The sequence below is a fragment of the Oryx dammah genome, unplaced genomic scaffold (assembly GCF_014754425.2).
Source record: "Oryx dammah isolate SB20612 unplaced genomic scaffold, SCBI_Odam_1.1 HiC_scaffold_11, whole genome shotgun sequence".
NCBI classification, from domain to species: Eukaryota; Metazoa; Chordata; class Mammalia; order Artiodactyla; family Bovidae; genus Oryx; species Oryx dammah.
In genome coordinates this window covers 47035166-47056774 of record NW_024070195.1, presented here as the reverse complement: position 1 = coordinate 47056774, position 21609 = coordinate 47035166, and the positions used below count along the sequence as shown (strand labels likewise).

The following is a 21609-nucleotide window of genomic DNA, read 5'->3' as shown; positions in this document are numbered from 1 at the left end:
AGCATGGGGGTTTGAAACTCTCCCGTGTCAGGAGACTAATCTCATTGGGTTGCAGAGAGCATGGTTTGCCTTTCAGGTGTGTGTCCTGTCTCCTCACCCTCATCTTTTCCATGTCCTCACTAACCTGTTGATGTCCACAATATGAAGTTTTCAATTCACAGATGCATGTCGTTTTCAAAGCTTTATCACATCCTGTGCTCTCGATAGATCACTGACTTAGATCACTTGTGCATTTGAGCTGCCTAACACTCACAGCCTTGCCACACCTCGGTAAGTAGAGGATTTTTATGCTAAAGTGTCTTTTTATTAAAAAAAAACAAAACTGCAAACTAAATTTCTTGACTCTCTGCTCACTCTGTGTCAGCCACTGAGACTTTTGCACTTTCCTTTCAGCTGGATAAAGTCATCGCGGGCACCGTCGATCAGAGCACAGGGGAAGTCCTTTCTGTCTTTCAGTCAGTGCTGAGAGGCCTCCTTGATTATGACACGGGGATTCGGTTGCTTGAGACCCAGCTCATGATTTCTGGGCTCATTTCGCCAGAATTAAGAACATGCTTTAACCTCAAAGATGCCCAGAGTCACGGCCTTATCGATGAGCAAGTTCTGAGCCAACTCCAAGAACTCGATGAAATGAAGGAGATTATCTCCACTGTGTCATCCACCAGGGTTCCGGTGCTGGATGCCCTGGCTGAAGGTGTGATCTCAGAGCCCATGGCCATCAGAGTGCTCGAGATCCTGCTTTCCACGGGTTCGCTGGTTATTCCAGGCACAGGAGAACAGCTGACCTTGCAGAAGGCTTTCCAGCAGCACCTGGTTTCCTCAGCCTTATTTTCTAAAATCCTGGAAAGGCAGAGTCTGTGCAAAGACCTTATCGATCCCTCCACCTCTGAGAAGGTGTCTTTAATAGATATCATGCAAAGAAGTGTTTTGCAGGAAGACTCAGGGATGCGGCTTCTGCCTGTGAGGCCGCAGGAAGGAGGCAGAATAACCTTGAAATGTGGCAGAAATGTGAGCATTTTAAGGGCAGCACACGAAGGCCTCATAGACCGTGAGACCATGTTCAGGTTACTGGGCGCCCAGCTGCTTTCAGGAGGTCTGATCAATGCCAAGTCTGGTCGGAGGCTGACTGTCGAAGAAGCTGTGGCAGAGGGGGTGATGGACAGAGACACTGCGAACAGCATCCTCACCTACCAGGTGGAGACAGGAGGAATCATCCGCTGCAACCCTGCCAAGCGTCTGACTGTTGACGAGGCAGTCCAGTGCAATCTGATCCCGTCCAGCAGTGCCCTTCTGGTCCTTGAGGCTCAGCGAGGCTACGTGGGCCTCATCTGGCCTCACTCTGGGGAAATCTTCCCCACATCCTCTTCTCTGCAGCAGGAGTTGATCACCAACGAATTGGCCTCCAAGATCCTGGAAGGGAGGCAGAAAATCGCTGCTCTTTACATCCCAGAAACTTGTCAAGTCATTGATTTAGAGGTTGCCACGCAACTCGGAATTATAGATAATCACACAGCATCGATTTTAAAAAGTATAACACTGCCTGATAAAATGCCAAACTTGGGAGATGTAGAAGCTTGTAAAAATGCCAGAAGATGGCTCTCTTTTTGTAAATTCCAACCATCTATGGTCCATGATTACAGGCTAGACGAGGATGCTTTTGATGGAGAAGAGCCAGTGGCAACTCAGAGCTCAGAACAAACTAAAAAATTGTTCCTGTCTTATTTGATGATAAATAGCTATATGGATGCAAACACAGGGCAGAGGCTTTTGCTGTATGATGGAGACTTGAATGAGGCTGTTGGGATGCTCCTGGAAGGCTGTGGTGCAGAAATTGACAAGGACACACCCATCGAAGAATGTTTTGATGTCTTAAGACTCCCTGGTGTATCTCTGAATAACACTGCAAATAGAGAAATGGGTGAAAGTCCAGCTTCACCAAGTAGTTTTGATAAATGTCATCAGAGAGAACCTGAACATAAAGAAACCCCTGAAAATACCATAGACGAAGCGTTTCAGGAATTGGAAACTAATGTTACCAGGAGTGAATTTTGGCTGTCAGAAAACCTGGCAGATGTAATCACAACTGATCTTAAAGTTAAGAAATCACCCAGTGTGTATGTTCCCAGTTCCAGATCATACTTTACACAGCTTGGACTTGGTGATGTTAGCCTGCCCAGACAAGACTCTGAAAATAGACTTGAAAATGGTGAAAATCAAAGTCAACTAGAAACAAAGGAACATGCAGATGAATGTAGTCATTCTAAAAACCTTCAGAACTTTGCAAGTGATTTGATAAAAAATCCGATGATAAAATCAAAAACTAGTAGAGCCTATGATTTAAATGAAACAGAAAATGAAGATAATATTAGCAGGGGTTCAACTCTCTTTGACTATTCCCCCAGGCTGAGTGCCTTGTTAAGTCATGATAAACTGAGGACCGAGCAGGGAAGTTTTCACGATATACACAGTGCAGACAGTAACGGAAAGAAATGTGAAACCTCTGCATTGCCATTCAATGACCAAACTGAGTCATCAGGTCAAAGAATAAGAGAAAAATTTCAAGACCAGTTTCTGGGAATTGCAGCTATTAACATCAGTTTAAAGGGAGAACAGGCTGAAGAGAAATCTTTCAATGTTGGTTGTAGTAATCCTCAGGTAGAGTGTCAGAGTGATGAATTTAGTTCAGATACTTGTGGTGAAGATGGAAACGTGCTTGCTACTTCTCAGCAGGAACCCGGAGACGAGCAAAGTGACCCAAGGGCTGGTGGTCACTGTGCCGGCCTGGCTCCCACCCATACCCCATCTCTTGCAGAAACTGTCGGCGCCAGTGCTGGAGACTATGAAACGTCCCTGCTGGAAGACCGGCACGGTGTCACAGACACAGACACAGACAGCGACGCTGACTTCTATGACACACCCTTGTTTGAAGACGACGACCACGATTCCCTGCTCCTTGAAGGTGACGACTGTGATTGTCTGCAGCCCGAGGACTATGACTCGCTGCCAGAGGAAGACGACTGGGCCGCTCCTCCGGGAGAGGTTTTCTATGATATTTCTAAAGAGGATGAACGTGCTGTGGCGACCCAGGCAGGGCTGGCTGGTAGCTTAGGTGTGAGAGGAGAAGCACAGTCTCTGCAGGATTTTCTCACAGGTGCTGAGAAGGCAGAGTTCGGTTCTGGTGACGAAATCCAGTTAAATTCACTTGGGTCCTATGAAGTGAGTGGACCGTTGATGGAAAGTGTATCAGAAAAGGACAGCACAGATGACCTTGAAGGTGATGAGTCTGACTCATTGACTGACTATGAAATGGAGGGAGGAAAAGAGAACTTCAGGACGGCGGTAGAATCTGAGGACGCTGGCTGCTGGGAAGGGAGAGCAAAAGACTGTGTGACTGGACCAGGATTTGAATCTGCTCCTGATCGTTTAGATTCTGTGCAAAGCAAAGACAGTTACGAGGATTCTGTGTCTGGCCATAAGGAGCAGGATGATGATGGTGGCGCTGATGCTGGAGACTGCGCGGGAGGCGAGGGCGCGGAGCATGTGGGCCAGGGTGCTGCTGCGGCCGTGGTTGTCCCCGGGTGTGTTGCCGCTGCTCCTGAAACGGAAGACAGCCGTGCAAGTCAAAGGAACAATAAAACGATTCTCCCGACTCAAAAGCACCATCATAATTCTTCACAAAAACAGCAGTGTGTGAATGTGTTACGGCCAGAATCAAGTAGTAAAAGTAGCTTAGGTCCTGAAATAAACCGCTTTCTGGAAGATACAGATGAGGTGGTTGGAAAAAGCATAGGAGATCTGTTGAATCATGAGGTCCTTCAGGATGAATTACTGCCTATCATGAAAGACACCGAATCAGAAAACACCTTTAGCCCTGTTGGTGCCTTACGTAACACTAGTGTCAGTTCAGCCTCTGAACTCGAGGGCCACCTAAAGAACACAGGGCTTGAGCTGATTCAGCCGGGATCTGCTGACTCTGTGAAAGGTGGAAATCCATATTGTGAGAATGTGACAGTTCGTGGGGACTCCTCTTCTGATAAAATCATTTGTTCTGAGCCCAGTTTAACAGGAAAACCTGCAGAGGAGAGCCGTTTGTCAGTCACAGTGTCTGTAGCTGATAACGATCCTCCAGGCAGTGGAAGGGATCTAATTAAAAGGAGAGATGACAAAAGCAATATACAAAGAGATGAAGCAAGAGTTCCTAAACTGTGCGCAGGTAAAGAAGTTCTCATAGAAGGTCCCTTAGAAGATAATAGATATCCTAAACTTTTGCCCAGTAAAAGGACAAGGGAGAGTCTTGATTTAGTTAATAGTCTGTTTCCAGTCCCACAAACCACACACAGTGAAAAACACAGTCAGGAAGGAAGCCTTAAAAACACAACAGTAGCCCTTAAAGATGAACCACAGAACCTACCAACAGTAGTTAGTAGAAGTCCTGTTCAGTTTGAGAATCTGGAAGAGATATTTGACTCATCAGTTTCCCAAGTGATCAGTGATGACACGACTTCAGACGTGACCTTGTCCGAAGGGTTTACAAGGATTGAGACAGATTCACTCACCGATGGACCTGAAGATGAGCTTGATCTGTTTACTTACTTAAAGCATTGTGCTAAAGATGTAAAAGCAAAGGATGTACTGAAACCAGGTGAAGATACCCCAAGCTGTATTCCAGTCGCTTCCCCTCACAGGAAAGAGCATTTACAGTTAGGAGTTAATAATGCAGACGAGCAGGCAGCTCTTGCCCAAGAAGACTCACCTCCAAAGGAGATGGGCCAACAGAAAGACCTTGCTGCTGAAGAAAGCAGATCAGGAATCCCCAAGTTCACACAGGCAGGAGATGAAAGCACGCCTTCAGGCTTCCCTCTTGGAAATGCAGAAGGCCTTGGAAAAAACATGGATTTGGTGCAGTCAGACCTCTGTGCAGATGGAGGAAGAAATAACTCCAGTAAGGCTTTAAGCACTGACTGCTCATCCTTAGAAATTAACAGTGAGAAAGAGGTGATTGAGCAGCAGAAAGGGAAAGAACCAGCCCCGTCTCCAGGAGCCCAGGGCAGCAAGGTGCAGGTCGCTGAACTCTCTCAGGTCCTGGTAGAGGATGTCACGGACACCTTAAAAGGTAATTTGAAAGAAGGTCGTGTGACTCCTCAAGAGCTTGGAAAACCTTCAGCCTGTGCAGATGCTAACACTCTAATTCAGACCTTAATTAAAAGAGTTAGCTCATCACAGTTGGTGAATGAAACACCTGGTGTGCCCAGCGACTCTAACACCAGTGTCTGTGGCATTTCCTGCACCAAAAACTCACCAGAATTAAAAGCAGAGAGCAGAGAGGATCAGCTCTGCACTGCAAACCTCAAGTCCGAATTGCTCCTCGATGTACTTAAGCAAAATCAGTATAGCCAGAAAGTTATAGGAGCTTTTGAACTGATGAAAGAATTAACTCAGATGGCGTGTGATCTGGAGGAAAAGGGTGGGACATCTGAACTTCCTCTGCAGCTTGAAGATGTATTCTGCAAGCTGCTTCCTGATGGATATTCGGAGAAGGGAGGACAGTGTAGAGACTTGAATCAGAAATCACCTACAGCTCCTGAGGTGACGGATGAGGAGCCACACATTCTTGAAGACTTCAACAGCAAGGGAGGAAACCCCTGTTCCTTAAATTTACAAAGTGTGAAAGAGAGTGGCCCAGAAAACTCGCCTGTCTGTGCACCAGCTTTGTCAAGAGATGGGAGGCTGAAGGAGCTGTGTGCTGCATCCCCAGGCTGTTTGGAATGTATTTCAGGGTCAGAAGACTTGGCTTCCGGAGACAGCTTGACGGAGCAAGTAAGTAGACTTTCCATTTTATAAGCAAGTAGCTGCGTGGAGCATTTGGGAATAATCACATATATTTTATTTGCTTGAAAAATCTGCATAGAACTGATGGAATGAAATGTCCACGTTTATCTTCAGTTTTCCAAGGAGCTGCAGCAATGTTTACAGCACAGATCAAAGATGTGCGAGTATTTGGCTTTGCTTCAAGACATGAAGCCCCCCTTCGGCAGCCAGGACTCCCGGGATGGCAGTCTAGAAGCTTTGAGAGACCAGCTGAAACAGTTGGAGGTAAGTCATCTGCTGATGGTTATGGAGGGTGGTCAGCTAATGTTAATTTGGAAAATTAAGAAGAGTACTTGTCTATTTTGAGTGTTAGTTATACTTATGTTTCTCACTGAATAGATACGAGATATGTGTTTTTTCCTGCAGACATTTGAATTGGGATTGGCTCCAATTGGTGTGATTTTAAGAAAAGACATGACTCTGGCAGAGGAATTTGTAAAGTCTGTGCCGGGTGACTTCCCCAGGGGACCCCTCAAGGACCTGAGTGTGAGCCTCCAGAGCCTGCAGACGGCCCTCTCATCCCTCCAGGCTGCATCTTCAGAAAGAATGAACCACATCACGCTGGCGATCGACTCCGAGGTGGTAGGTACCGGTGTGTCTCGTGCTAAGTCACATCTAACCTTTGGGAGAAAATTGAGGGTTTGAAAATTTAGTCATAAGATGAAATATTTGTTCTTAATTTGTTAAGGCCTTAACACAGGATCATTATTTGTAGGAATTTAAAATGTGGGGAAAGATAAAAATGAACGTGCAATTTTTATTTTCTAGTCTAAACTAGCCGTTTCCCATGAAGAGTTTCTGCAGAAACTTCAGTCATTCTCACGTTGGATATTGGAGACGAGCAAATCTGTGAAGGATGTGGAGATCATGACAGTTAGAGACGCTGAACTCATAAAACAAAGCTTGGAGTTTCTCAAGGCAAGTATCAAAATCAGTAAGATAAAGTGTGTGTGTGTGTGTTAGTCGCTCAGTTGTGTTCAGCTCTTTGAGATCCCATGGACTCCTCTGGCAGGCTCCTCTGTCCATGGGATTCTCCAGGCAAGAATACTGGAGTGGGTTCCCACTCCCTCCTCCAGGGAATCATCCAGACCCAGGGATCGAACCCAAGTCTCATTATGTCTTGCATTGGCAGCCAGGTTCTTTACCACTAGCGCCACCTGGGAAAGCCCCTGTATTTTGTAATAAGTGTTACTGTTGATAGAAACTTTCTATTATGGCTTAACTTGCTGTTCGTAACTAGTGCTACTTTGTTCACAGAATGTGTTGAAAGACCTCGGACACACCAAGACGCAGCTGGAGACCACTGCCTTTGACGTGCAGTTCTTCATCTCTGAACACGCTCAAGATCTGTCTCCCACCCAAAGCAGACAGCTATTAAGGCTCTTAAACACAACTCAGAAGGGTTTCCTTGACATGCAGGACTCAGTAACTGCCCAGGTGGAACATTTAGAGGCTCAGTTACAGCTAGAACAAGATCTTGATCATCAGAAGGTCTGCCTTTCTTTGTGGAGTTGAAATTCTTGGCTTTTCAGTGTGAAACCTGTAATGTAGACCCCAGGGGCTGTGGGTAGGAAAAGACAGGAAGGGTTTTCTGGAACAGCAGTGAATGGACAGGGTATGATGTAGGAATCTACAATATATAAAGGTATTTCTGGTCCTAAGAAGGCTTTTAATTTTCATGACTCCCTCAAACTACTGCTTTTAGGAGAGAGTTGTAATTTTTTTCCCTAGGAGGAAGAAATGTGTATGCACTGAGAAATGTCCAGGGATAAATTGATGAACATATGGAGAGCAAAGGTTAAGCGTGGCTCAGCAGGATGGAGCTGGGCTCTGGAGCCAGGCTGTCTGAGCTTACTCCCTGTTTACAACACTCACCCACTGTGGGCACCCAGGGCAAGTCACTGAACCGGTTTTCTCACTGGGAAATTGGAGACTGTAGCAGTGCTTACCCAGTAGTATCATGGGCATCAATGGAAGAAAGAATTAAAACTCTTAGGACCTTGCCTGGCACGTGTCAGGCTCCTAGTCAGCGTGATCCATGGCTGTAGAATGAGTAGAGTGAATTTAATAGGAAGACGAAAGATGCAAGCATTGGCTCGGTTAATCTCTCAGGATGGTGTAGTGAATTGTTTGGGGTGGTCCATTCAGTAGGAACAGTGCGCAGAGGTAGGGACAGAATTGGCCCCAGTGATGAAGGCACGAGCCCTCGTGCGAAGCTCCTTCGATCTCCTCTGGAAGCACAAGCGCGGTCTGCAGCATGATGTCCTGTCTACACATAACGACTATATGCTCACAGATCGATCACAACTAACTTCTGTTTTGATATCCTTTTGCAGAATTAATTGTGTGTGTCTGCAGGTTTCAAGAGCTTCAGAAAATGGGATGTTTCTTCCCGTCGGTCGGAAGCTCCACCTCTTACACATATGCGTGGCCAGTGTTCTGTTGAGCGGTGTCATTGAAGCGTGGCCTCCCCCCCGGGCATGAGCCACGCTCTCGCATTCTCTGTCACTTGCTTAGTGTGCACCCCACTGCTATCGTGTTTACAGCATACGTAGGGACGCTTATGTAGACGGAACTTGCAGAATGTGTTGTGGTAAACGGCTATGACGGCAGTGAGCTGGGGACCAGTTCATGAGGCTGTGGTTTTCCTCCCTTCAGCTGGTGGCCGAGCGTCAGCAGGAGTACAAAGAGAAACTGCAGGGCATTTGCGACCTTCTCACCCAAACCGAAAACCGCCTCATCGGTCACCAGGAAGCCTTCGTGATTGGAGACGGCACGGCTGAGTTAAAGAAGTACCAGTCCAAGCAAGAGGTAGAATCTGGCTTTGCGTTTGTGGGTCGAGTCCATGTTGAGTTGGATTACTGGTATTTGGAAAGCAGTTGGGGCTACTGGAAAGTAGTCATCCCTTTACCTTTTCAGAGGCAGGGTGCACCCAAGACTGAGCTTGAAACTTTATACTAAAAGTTGTTTTTCAGACTCCAGCAAACCAGGTAATTTTCTTGACTCTGCTTTGGTGAGATGTTGAATGGAGGAGACATATATATAGGAAGTTTGATAGGTGGGAGAAAACCTTGTATGATGAGTTAGAATCTGGATCCACTGAAGACCAGTCACTCACAAATCAGGAGACACGTCCCTGAGTTTGGGTTCTTGGTCTTTCTTAGGTTCATTTTATGCCTTTCGTTGTTCTCTGAGATTTTTTTCTTTTCCTTCAAGGAACAAGCAGTAGTAACAGATAAAGAAAGCTTTATTTTGGTGTCAGGAGAAGGAACATTCTCTTCGCTGTGAGATAGTTCCTGGTTCTGCTCCCAGACCCTTTGTTATCAGCTTTGTAACTGAAGCTCTCAGAACCTCGCTGACTTTGTTGCTCACACTTCCACTGCTGTGTTACTGTCAGAGTTAAATATTATATGTCAGGGGACCAGCAGTTAATGCCGTATAGTAGTGGCTCAGTGAAAAGTATCTCTCTTTAAAATATATATATATATTTATTTATTTTAAAGTATAGTTGATTACAGTAGCAGATTAGCTTCAGACTTCAGAACACAGTGACTCAACATTTAACAGATTACACTCCATTTAAAATTAATATGTTGGCTATATTCCCTGTGCTGTACAATATATATTCTTATATTTTATGTATTCTATACATAGTATTCATAGATTGGAAGAATTAACATTGTAAAAATTGTCCATACCGCCCAAAGAAATCTATAGATGCAGTGTGACCCCTATCAGAGTACCCATGACATTTTTCACAGAACTACAGCAAATAATCCTAAAGTTTATTTGGAATTACAAAAGACCTTGAATAGCCAAAGTAATCTTGAAAAAGAACAAAGCTACAGTTATCTTGCTTCTGGATTTCAAACTGTCCTGCAAAGCTATTGCCATAAAACGAGATGGCGTTGGCACAAAACAGACACAGAAATCAATGGGGCAGAACAGAGTCTCAAAATAGACCCACACACTTACAGTCAATGAGTTATGATGAAGGAGGCAAGAATATACAAGGAGAAAAAGCCTCTTCACTCGGTGATGCTAGGACAACTAAACACTGTCTCTTTCAATTCAGATACTTCCCAGAAAAATTTGGGGAGCCTTAAATTATGGGGGAAAATAACATGAAGACTTGAACATAGTACAGTTTCAGTTCAGTCCAGTCGCTCAGTCGTGTCCGACTCTTTGCGACCCCATGAATCGCAGCACGCCAGGCCTCCCTGTCCATCACCAACTCCCGGAGTTCACTCAAACTCACGTCCATCGAGTTGGTGATGCCATCTAGCCATCTCATCCTCCATCGTCCCCTTCTCCTCCTGCCCCCAATCCCTCCCAGTGTAGAGAATGAAATTATAATGGGTGAAAAAAGGAGGAAGAATTACATACAGAAATCTAATGAGAGGAAAGCTATATTAGTTGAGAGATCTTACTCTGAGCTTCCTAGCAGCCAGGGCAAAGAAGCAAACATTATGTTTTATAGAACTCTGGCATTTAGAAGAAAAAATTGTCTTTGTTTGGAAATTATGTTAGGAACAACTTAGCTCATAATTTAGGGAATTATTTGTTTTTATTCTGAGCAGTAGATAGATGTTAAAGAATTAATGTTTAGAAACAGAATTGATAATATTAACATGTATTTAAAAACATTTATTATGTACTCACATAATGTAAACAAATCTGATGTGTACAAATTTGTAAAGATTATATACTAAATATTTGTTTTCAGTGTTTTACAAACCACATCCATTTATTAACCATGCAAATCTTATACCTTTCTTTAATGTTCTTTGAGGTTTCAAATTACATTAAATATTATGATTTAAATAAAACCATTCAGATAAACATGGTATTGAATATGCTTTTTCAACCTGTATGCGTTGTATGCGTTCTCCTCTGCCCACACCTACCCCCACTTTCAGAATGATGGTTTTGAAAGAATTAAATAGGTTTACTAATTTACTAAATTTTTTTTTCTTCTGTGTTAAAAGGAATTACAGAAAGATATGCAAGGAAGTGCACAGGCATTGGCAGAAATAGTGAAAAACACAGAGAATTTCTTAAAAGAGAGTGGTGAAAAGCTGTCACGAGAAGATAAGGCTGTGATTGAACAGAAACTGAACGAAGCTAAGATGAAGTGTGAACAGCTGACTGTAAAGGCGGAACAGTCGAAGAAAGAGCTGGACAAGGTTGTGACGACAGCAATCCGAGAGGAAACGGAAAAGGTCCTTATTCAGATGTGTGGTGCCGCTCCTGCTGCTTTGTTGAGAATGACGAGGCTCTCCAGGGCCTTTGTTTGTTACCTGCTGTCAGGAGGTCAAAGCGATGATTAGCACAGAGACTAGAATTGGGGGTTTTCATGTATGTAATTGACCAGATTTGAAGAGTTGGCCTTGCTGAACTTAAAATTTTTTTTTTCTATCAAAGTTTATGTGCAATATTTTAGAAGTTACAGATTTGCAACATAGTGGTTCACAGCTTTTAAAGGTTATATTCAATATATAGTTATTATATAATATTGGCTGTATTCCCTGTGCTGTACCATATATCCTTGTAGCTTTTTTTTGGGCCTCGCAGCTCGCACAGTTCTCTGATAAGGCATCAAACCTGTGTCCTCGGCAGGGAAAGTATCGAGTCCTAACCGCTGGACTGCCAGGGGATTCCCTTCTTGTAGCTTAATTTCTTTTACATATAGTAGTGTGTAGGCTTTGTTGGACTTTTAAAAAAAAATCTAAGTGGGATTGTGGAACTTTCTACTTGTGAGATGTGTGAGGTCTCATCAGTTATAATTTTGGAATGTATTTTAAGAACAATGGAAACTTCAGAGTAACTACCGGTTGCTGTAAGACTTAATTTCATCATGTTGAGTTTTCAGCATGGGTCTGGTTTGTTTTCCCACTCTGATTTTTTAGTGATCATACTATTTGCTTTCGGAATGTCTAAATACCCATGCCTTGGCCCATGTTCAAGGTTACCTTTTGTGGCCTTTCCTGCCCAGGTTGTGGCTGCGAAGCAGCTGGAAGAGAGCAAAACCAAAATCGAAAACCTCTTGGACTGGTTGGCAAATGTCGACAGAGACTCAGGACGGGCAGCGATGGAGCCGAAACAGATCATTGAGCAGAACGGGACGCACTTTCAAGAGGGTGATGGCAAGTCGATGATGGGAGAAGAGGATGAATTTAACGGTAACCTGCTGGACACGGATGTTGACGGGCATGTCGGGACCACCGAGGAGAACCTGAATCAGCAGTACCAGAAGATGAAGGTGCGTTGTTTCAAACAGGATATTGTTAGAGTCTCTTTTTGGGTCTATAAAGATAGGAAGAACTTAGCATGTGAGTTCAGGGACCCTTGGGACTAAAGTCCTTTCTTTCTAGGCTCATCATTATGTCAGAATAAGTTGTGCTGAGAATTGTAAACAAGTCAAAAGCAATGAGAACTACCTCATTAGAGGTGGAGTTCTTCTCTGTAAAGCAGAGTTGTAAGGAATTAACAGCAATAACAATAATAGCTAGCATTCGTAGAGCGGTGACAGCGGTCCAGGCAAGCTTCAGAGCTCTTCCCAGCTTGACTCATCCCTTTGTCCTTTCGTCCTCCCCACCACTCTGTAAAATGAGAATATAATTATAGTGGTGATGAGCCTATTATTGTTAATATTATTGCTCTTCTCATTTTACAGATGGGGAAGGCTTCCCTGGTGGCTCAGTGGTAAAGAATCCACCTGCCAGTGCTGGAGACCTGGGTTTGATCCCTGGGTCGGGACAGTCCCCTGGAGAAGGAAATGGCAGCCCACTCCAGTATTCCTGGAATACTTGGGAATGCTTGGGAAATCCCATGGACACAGTAACCTGGCTTCCGTAGTCCATGGGGTTGCAAAAGAGTTGGACACAACTTAGCGACTGAACAGCAACAGATGGGAAAAGTAACTTACAGAATGAGCTGGCTTGGCCAGGTCATGATTCTAGCGAGGGATGGAGTTTGGGTTTAAACCTAGGCTGTGAGTCCCTCTGCTGAATTCCAGTTTGTGCCTGCTGTGTCCTCTTGCATTCATGCGAGTCCTCTGCAGACCTCAGCATGGCTGTTTTGGTGAAGGTGCTGTGGAGGAGAGGGGTGAAAGCTCACTGCATGAAGGAAGTCAGAGCTGATGTGAATGCTGTTCCAGGAGCCAAGGGGGCGTTTGAAAGCTGTTTTTAGAGAGTGTTTTAATCATTTTGTTTCAGTGTTTGGCTTTTGGTGGGTTTCAGAAATGTTTGTGGTTCTGCTGTTTGCCTCTGAGCCTTTGTCTTTGGCGTCTTGGGAACAGAGTGCTCTCTGAGAAGCTTTTCGGTTACAGGAATTAGAAAGTAAACCAGAAGAAGAGTGGGGGTGTTCATTACATCACAATTTCAAGAGGTTATTTCAAAACCTGACTGTAATTACCTCTTAAAATGAAAAATGTAACGATTTCCTAAAGGAACCTTGTGAGTCAGTTACAGAGGAGTCAGGAAAGGTTAGGAACTCTACCGAAGGAGTGAAAAATACCAGGGTGGATCAGACACACAGGGGCTGCTCAGGAAACCCTTGTTTTTGGCCACAGTATGACGCTTGCCCTTCTGAACGTTTTACTGCTGAGAAGATGGGGACCTGAGGAACTGCAGAAATTCCTGCTCTCCTGGCAGAGCGGAGAGATGGCCCAGAGGCTCGGGAGCACAGGGCTCTGGGGCCAGCTCTATGTCTGTGCCACGCGTCCTGGGCTCGGTGCTTCCCCACCTGCAGCCTGTCTCCCCTCATCTGTCAGAGGGAAGGACGGACCGGGTGACCTACAGGTATGATTACACCTGTCCAACCTACTGGACAGAGGCGTCCTGTGACTATAACTCACATGGAAGATGTCACCTGTGGGAGAAAAGTCACCGAGAGAGAAGTCCTTGCGTATGTCTGCCACGCGGCAGGTGTTGTTACAGGCAGGATGGAGACAGGACTGGTGAGTCTGTTCTCTGGGATCAGATTTTTCAGGACGAGCTGCCCCACAGCTCCTTGGCCCTGTTCATTTGATGGCTGGCGTGATCTTTTCTCAGCCCCTGGGTGCCAGCTCTTTTGTCAGTCATGAGCAGAATGAATCCCATCCTGGTGCTTGCCTGCGGGGCTGAGGATGACTGGGCAGGTGGTAACCATCTGCATTCTTTGGGTGCTGGGAGGCCAACTTCCTGCTGAGTTGAGTTGGATATGGGTGGGTGAGTGTGGGGTTAGGGCCCTCTTTCAGGGTTAGAGAAGGGCCACACGGGAGAGGGAGATTTGTGGCAAGACTTAGGGGAGATGGGGGTTGCCAGGCAAGTATTTGGGGGTAGAGCTGGAGCCAGGGAGGAGAGCAGCTGGAGAAAGGGGTCTCAGCGCGCCCGCGGGTAGGGGGTGGTAGAGGTGGGGGCCAGGTGCCTGGTCGGGGGGACAGTCAAGTCCCAGAGGGGGTTTGGAAGTGGTTGGGATCAGACGTCTGGCTCCAAGTAAGTCATCACAAGAAATACAGAAATGGCCCTAAAGGATTACTACACGTTTTAAACATTGAAGTATAGTTGATTTACAGTGTTGTGTCAGTTTCTATGGTACAGCAGAGTGATCTAGTTACACGTATGTATACACTTGTGTTTATACACTTGTGTCTTTTCCATTATGCTTTTTACCACATTTTAATGGCATGATGGGGTGGATGGAAGAAGCTGGTTATGGCTGGAGAGGAAGGGCTCCTGGCCTCCAGAGGCCCGCGCAGCTGCCCTGAGGGCGCAGGGCGGGTAGCTGTGCACACCTGTGACCCGCCTGCCCCTCACCTGTGACCTGCTTTGTGCGCCGCCTCCAGGGTGGACTTGGATCCCTGGGTGTGCCAGGCTCTGCGGCCAGTGTTCTTCCCGCGTGGCTTCCTGTGGTCGTTTCAGCGTATCTGTGACAGTAGGGTATTGTTCTCTTTCCACTCGGAAACTGGGCCTCAGCCAGCCCAGGAGCAGCTCCAAGATGCTTCTCTGTTGTACGTGCTCCTCTGACTTCTCTTGAGCTTCTCCAAATGTGTATTATTCTAGCTTACTGCTTATCTTCCTGTTGTTTTTTTTTTTTATGCTTTCAAATTATAGATTCTTTTTTTCCTATTAAGTATTTTTTTAAGATCATTTCGTAAGCAAACATCATACTTCCTTGATCAATAATCAGGTGAAGATGCTCCCCCTCCCTTTAGGGGGCTCGTGAGGAAGGGACCAGCCGACCTAGAGCAGGTGGTGGGGGCTTGTTTTCAAGTTGGAAGAGCAATTTGTGCCGTTCCTCCCCACACTTCTCAAAACGGTACTTGTTCTGTGTGCTTGCCTAAGTCCTTTCCAGAGAAGACTGGAAATCCTAAGATGAGGTGAGCGTGCTCCTCCTGTGGGGAAGCTCATCAGTGGAGGAGAGGCGGGGCGGCGTGGCGGGAGGCGGGGGTGAGCGTCCCGCGCCCGCGGACCCCGCGCCCTGACACCACCCCCCCCCCCCCCCCCCCCCCCCCCCGCTCTCGCGCAGGCGCAGCACGCGGAGCTCGCGGCCCAGCAGCAGGCGGTCCTCGCGGCCACGCAGGCGGCCCAGGCCTTGCTGGAGACGCAGGGCCACCACCTGTGCCCGGAGGAGAAGGAGAAGCTGCAGAGGAACGTGACGGAGCTGAAGGCTCACTTCGAAAGCGCGCTGGCCGCGTCGGAGACAGCGGTGCGCCGGACGCGCTCCCTGCAGGAGGAACTGCAGAAGTTCGACGCCGACTGCGGCGAGTTTGAGCAGTGGCTGCAGCAAGCGGAGCAGGACCTGCAGAACCTGGAGGCCGGCGCGGACGACCTCAGCGGGCTGACGGCCAAGCTCAAGCGGCAGAAGAGCTTCTCGGAAGATGTCATTTCGCACAAGGGGGACTTGAGGTACATCACCATCGCTGGCAACAGAGTGCTGGAGGCAGCCAAGTCTTGCAGCGGGAGAGAGGGAGGCGGCCGGGCTGATCGGGACCAGGTGGACACCTCTGCCGCCCACAGAGAAGTTCAGGGCCGGCTGGACCGCGCCACCGAGCGCTTCAGGTCCCTCTACACAAAGGTAAGTGCAGTGTTTAAAACTGACGTCTAATTGATTTGCAACGTCATGTTAATTGCTGCTGTACAGCAAAGTGACTCAGTTGTACACGTGCATCCATTCTCTCTGATATTCTTTCCATTACGGTTCATCACAGACATGGAATATAGTCCCCAGTCCTATGTTGTTTATCCTCTCTGTGTAAGATAGCTCACCTCTGCTAATCCCAGACTCCTAAGAGGGAGGGAAAGGTTAGGAGTCTGGGATTATGTCTGTGACTCTGTGTCTGACTCTGCTTTTGTTTCTTGGGCAACTTTGTGTCATGTTTTAGATCCCGCAGACAAGTGGTATCATAGGGCATTTGTCTTTCTCTTCCTGACTTACTTCACTGTTCACCTCTGGCTCCATCCATATTGCTGCAGGTGGCTTTATTTCATTCTTTTTCAGGCTGAGTAATATTCCACTGTATCCATATACCACATCTTCTTTATCAGTCTCTGTCCATGGACACTTACATAGTTTCCACGTCTTGGCCATCATGAATAGCACTGCTATGAACACAGCGATTAGAGTGCTTATCTGGATGTGTGCCCAGGAGTGCTATTGTTAGATTAGGTGGTAGCTCTATTTTTAGTTTTTTGAGGCAACTTCCTACTGTTCTCCATAGTGGCTGCACCAGTTTACGTTCCCACCAGCAGTGTAGGAGGGTTTCGTTTTCTCCACACCCTCCAGCTTTTATTATTTGTAGACTTTTTGGTGATTATCGTTATGACTGGTGTCAGGTGGTAACCTCGTAATATTGATTTGCATTTTGGTTAATATTTAGTGATGTTGAGCATCTTTTCCTGTGCCTCTTGGCCATCTGTATGTCTTCTTTGGATAAATGTCTATTTCGTCCTCCCCATTTTTCAATTGGTGTTTGTTTTGTTATTGAGTTACACGAGCAGTCTATGTTTTAGAATTTAAGCCCTTGTTGGTTCATCATTTGCCAGTATTTTCTCTGATTCCATCGGTATTCACGTTGTTTTGTTTATGATTTCATTTTCTGTGCAATAAGGTTATTTCATTTTTAACTTTTTAATCTGTACCTATAGTTTTCATTCTGTCCTGTTAACTTTAGTTTTGGAATTAGAAGCAAGAAATTTGAAAACTGAAGCAGGGAAAAGGCATTTTCATCTTGCTTCCATCAGTCCTATTCATCTGCTTTACTTCTACAATATGTATTTAAAAATTAAGAATGTAAAGTTATTTACTTAGTTCATGTAGTGTGGTTTCCAGGCAGCCCTGACTATAAAACTGTACTACCCATTTTGACCAGCAGGTGGTGTGTGTATTTTGGCTCTAAGCAGAGTACTTTGGCAAAGGAGAAAAGGAATGATATAACCATTTGAATGCAGAGTTCCAAAGAATAGCAAGGAGAGATAAGAAAGCCTTCCTCAGTGATCAATCCAAAGAAATAGAGGAAAATAACAGAATGGGAAAGACTAGAGATCTCTTCAAGAAAATTAGAGATACCAAGGGAACATTTCATGCAAAGATGGGCTCAATAAAGGACAGAAATGGTATGGACCTAATAGAAGCAGAAGATATTAAGAAGAGGTGGCAAGAATACACAGAACTATACAAAAAAGATCTTCACGACCCAGATAATCATGATGGTGTGATCACTCACCTGGAGCCAGACATCCTGGAATGTGCAGTCAAGTGGGCCTTAGGAAGCATCGCTATGAACAAAGCTAGTGGAGGTGATGGAATTCCAGTTGAGCTATTTCAAATCCTAAAGAATGATGCTGTGAAAGTGCTGCACTCAATATGCCAGCAAATTCAGAAAACTGAGCAGTGGCCACAGGACTGGAAAAGGTCAGTTTTCATTCCAACCCCAAAGAAAGGCAATGCCAAAGAATGCTCAAACTACCACAAATTGCATGCATCTCACACGCTAGTGAAGTAATGCTCAAAATTCTTTAAGCCAGGCTTCAACGGTATGTGAACCATGAACTTCCAGATATTCAAGCTGGATTTAGAAAAGGCAGAGGAACCAGAGATCAAATTGCCAACATCCGTAGGATCATCAAAAAAGCAAGAGTTCCAGAAAAACATCTACTTCTGCTTTATTGACTTTGCCAAAGCCTTTGACTGTGTGGACCACAACCACCTGTGGAAAATTCTTCAAGAGATGGGAATAGCAGACCACCTGACCTGCCTCCTGAGAAATCTGTATGCAGGTCAAGAAGCAACAGTTAGAACTGGACATGGAACAACAGACTGGTTCCAAATAGGAAAAGCAGTACACCAACGCTGTATTTTGTCACCCTGCTTGTTTAACTTATATGCAGAGTACATCATGAGAAACGCTGGACTGGAAGAAGCGCAAGCTGGAATCAAGATTTCTGGGAGAAATAGCAATAACCTCAGATATGCAGATGACACCACCTTTATGGCCAAAAGCAAAGAACTAAAGAGGCTCTTGATGAAAGTGAAAGAGGAGAGTGAAAAATTTGGCTTAAAGCTCAGCATTCAGAAAACTAAAATCATGGCATCTGGTCCCATGACTTCATGGCAAATAGATGAGGAAACAATGGAAACAGTGAGAGACTTTATTTTGGGGGCTACAACATCAGTGCAGATGGTGACTGTAGCCATGAAATTAAAAGATGCTTGTTCCTCAGAAGAAAAGTTATGACCAACCTGCTGCTGCTGTTGCTAAGTTGCTTCAGTCGTGCCTGACTGTGTGTTAACCCATAGACGGCAGGCCCACCAGGCTCCTCCGTCCCTGGGATTCTCCAGGCAAGAACACTGGAGTGGGTTGCCATTTCCTTCTCCAGTGAATGAAAGTGAAAAGTGAAAGTGAAGTCACTCAGTTGTGTGCAACCCTCAGCAACCCCGTGGACTGCAGCCTTCCAGGCTCCTCCGCCCATGGGATTTTCCAGGCAAGAGTACTGGAGTGGGTTGCCATTGCCTTCTCTGTATGACCAACCTAGACAGCATATTAAAAAGCAGAGACATTACTTTGCCAATAAAGGTCTGTCTAGTCAAAGCTATAGTTTTTTCAGTAGTCATGTATGGATGTGAGAGTTGGACCATAGAAAAAGTTGAGTGCCGAGAATTGATGCTTTTGAAGTGCGGTGTTGGAGAAAATTCTTCCGAATCCCTTGGACTGCAAGGAGATCTAACCAGTCCATCCTAAAGGAGATCAGTCCTGGGTGTTCATTGGAAGAACTAATGCTGAAGCTGAAACTCCAATACTTTGGCCACTTGATGCAAAGAGCTGACGCATTTGAAAAGACCCTGATGCTGGGAAAGATTGAAGGTGGGAGAAGAAGGGGACGACAGAGGATGAGATGTTTGGATGGCATCACCGACTCAGTGGACATGAGTTTGAGTAAACTCCGGGAGTTGGTGATGGACAGGGAGGCCTGGCATGCTGCAGTCCATTGGGTGGCAAAGAGTCAACCACGACTGAGCAAATGAAATATAAACTGTAACTATAGAGTACTTTGCAGCCTCAAACTTGAGAAAGGAATCTTCATCTGTTAAAATTCGCTTCACAAGTGTTTGCTTTACACGTATATTTGATTAGTATTATTTTAATACTGAGTGGCTAAGAGACAGTTTCCATTTCTATTATTCTTGTGGACCAGTAAGAGAATTTTGTTTAAAAACAGCAAAAGAAATAAAAAAGAGAAAACGTGCCCCAGTTTAGAGTATAAGCTGCACGGGCTGACCAGGCTGCATCCGTGGCTTGAGGAGCATCATTGGCTGTTGGCCTTTTCTTTCTCCTGGTCTGGATTCTTCCCTCCTCGTGTTGATCAGTCTTGTGAGGCATAGAGAAGTGATCCATGAAACACGGAGACCATCTCTCCGTCTGATGTACACTCTGCACCTGGAGTGTCAGCTCCGTGAGACGAGCCCCTCTGATGACTGACACCTGGGGCCTTCAGTCTGGCTGAAGACTCAGCCCTGTGTGTATGTTTTTGAACTGGCATAAATGTAATCTGTCTCCTCGTGTTTATGGTGACTTTCTGATTGGTTAGAGGAAGCATCTTCATATAAAGGAGAAACTCTTTGCTCTATAGGTTTCGCTCACTGTGGTTGAAGTCTGGTGTCTTACAGGTGGCATGACTCCTAGGTCCTGAAGATTGTATAGAAGTAGCATATTTTTATTCCCACTCTTGCTTTGTTTGATTCTCAGTGCAATGTCCTCGGGAATAACCTCAAAGACCTGGTGGATAAATACCAGCACTACGAGGACGCCTCGTGCGGGCTTCTTTCTGGGCTCCAGGCCTGCGAGGCCACAGCCAGCAGACACTTATCCGAGCCCATTGCCGTGGACCCTAAAAACCTGCAGCGGCAGCTGGAAGAGATGAAGGTAAGAGAAACGAGAGGGAGGGAGAGATCCAGCCCCGCGGTAGTCCCACAGGGAACCTTGCTTTCCCCCGACTTGTGTGATCCTGCCCACAGGGCAAGGGGAGAGGGGCTGGGAAGGTGTGCGTGTCCCTCCGCGGGCCTCCTGACTTGGTCTTCCGATGTCTGTCCATTTCTCTTTCTTCCGCTCTGGTTTAGCTGGTCTGACACTGCTGTCATGGTTTATATCCCCCACCTCTTCCTGCCCAGACACAGCTTATACTCCAGTCCTGCCTGGACCAGCTGTGGTCTACGCTTACTTGTTTTGTTTGCTATCTTTCTCCTTCGTCGGCTCTGAGGTCCGCAGGACTGACCCTTGGTCTGCTTTGCTTGCTGCTGCGTGCCGGGGCCCCCGTGGGTCCTCGCTGAGCGTCCACGAGTGGACGGGGGCCAGGGGACAGTCACCGTCACACTCCACGTGGGCTCCTGTTGAGTTGCCCCCTGATTCACAGAGGCGCACACTTCAGTTGTCACCTCGCCCGCTTCTCAGAGAAGCCGCCTGCCCTTTTGAATGTGCAGGGTTGCTGGGGGACTGTGTAATTGTGGGGTCTCAGCCACACCCCCAGCGGCCCAGAGAGTCCAGCCCATTTCGTACATTTCAGGTATATTTTCAAATCCTCATATAAGGGGAGAGAACTTTTGAAAAATTTTCTTCTCCTTTTATGTGACCAGTAATTCTGATTTTGAGGGATGTCCCTGCGGATCCAGTGGTTAAGATTTCATGCTTCCACTGGAGGAGGCATAGGTTGGATGGCAGGTCAGGAAACTAGTACCCCACACGCCAGGCCATGAGGCCGAAAAAGGAAGAAAACCAATTTGAGTTTGTAAGTTTCATTTCTTAAACCTATTCTGTGTTTCCTTCTACCAGGTGAATAGCAATAGATTATTCTCAGCTTGATAGAAAGTGAGCATTAGTGCCAGTGAAACCACCGCCCTTCAGATTTGGTTGCATCTGTTCGTTACAGAGTCCGAAATCACTGTGCTGTTAACGAGAGAAAAAGGGCCTCTACTGACTTCACTGACCATTAGGTATTGCGTGAGGCCAGTGTCTTCTGGCAGGAGGAGTGCTGTGTCGTTCCCTGGGGTAAAGTGTGGCAGCTTAAAGCTAAGCAGAGACAGGAGGGCCTGGGGCTAGAGGGCAGGCCCTGTGACTTCCCTGAAGGGGCTGACCCAGCGCTACCTGTGGCCCGAGCCAGGCCCGGCCTGCAGGGTGTAGCTTCCCCACGTCAGGGGTGTGTTCTCGGTCCTGAGGCTCGTGTGTGTGTGTGTGTGTGTGTGTGTGTGTGTGTGTGTGTGTGTGTG

At 46.2% G+C, this 21609-nt stretch overlaps 1 protein-coding gene across 22 annotated transcripts in view; it reads left to right on the top strand.

The window, feature by feature from the left end:
• DST (dystonin) overlaps positions 1-21609 on the top strand; it is a 514228-nt gene that overhangs the window by 357573 nt on the left and 135046 nt on the right. For 16 of the 22 annotated variants that reach the window (XM_040249210.1, XM_040249209.1, XM_040249212.1 and 13 more), the window contains 10 exons: positions 394-5817; positions 5944-6093; positions 6235-6450; positions 6637-6786; positions 7126-7359; positions 8527-8679; positions 10857-11090; positions 11864-12130; positions 15379-15927; positions 20096-20272. In XM_040249210.1, coding sequence (XP_040105144.1) covers positions 394-5817; positions 5944-6093; positions 6235-6450; positions 6637-6786; positions 7126-7359; positions 8527-8679; positions 10857-11090; positions 11864-12130; positions 15379-15927; positions 20096-20272 — 7554 coding nt within the window. The remainder of the gene's footprint in view (positions 1-393; positions 5818-5943; positions 6094-6234; positions 6451-6636; positions 6787-7125; positions 7360-8526; positions 8680-10856; positions 11091-11863; positions 12131-15378; positions 15928-20095; positions 20273-21609) is intronic. The other 6 variants (XM_040249211.1, XM_040249202.1, XM_040249205.1 and 3 more) reach the window with 1 other exon arrangement.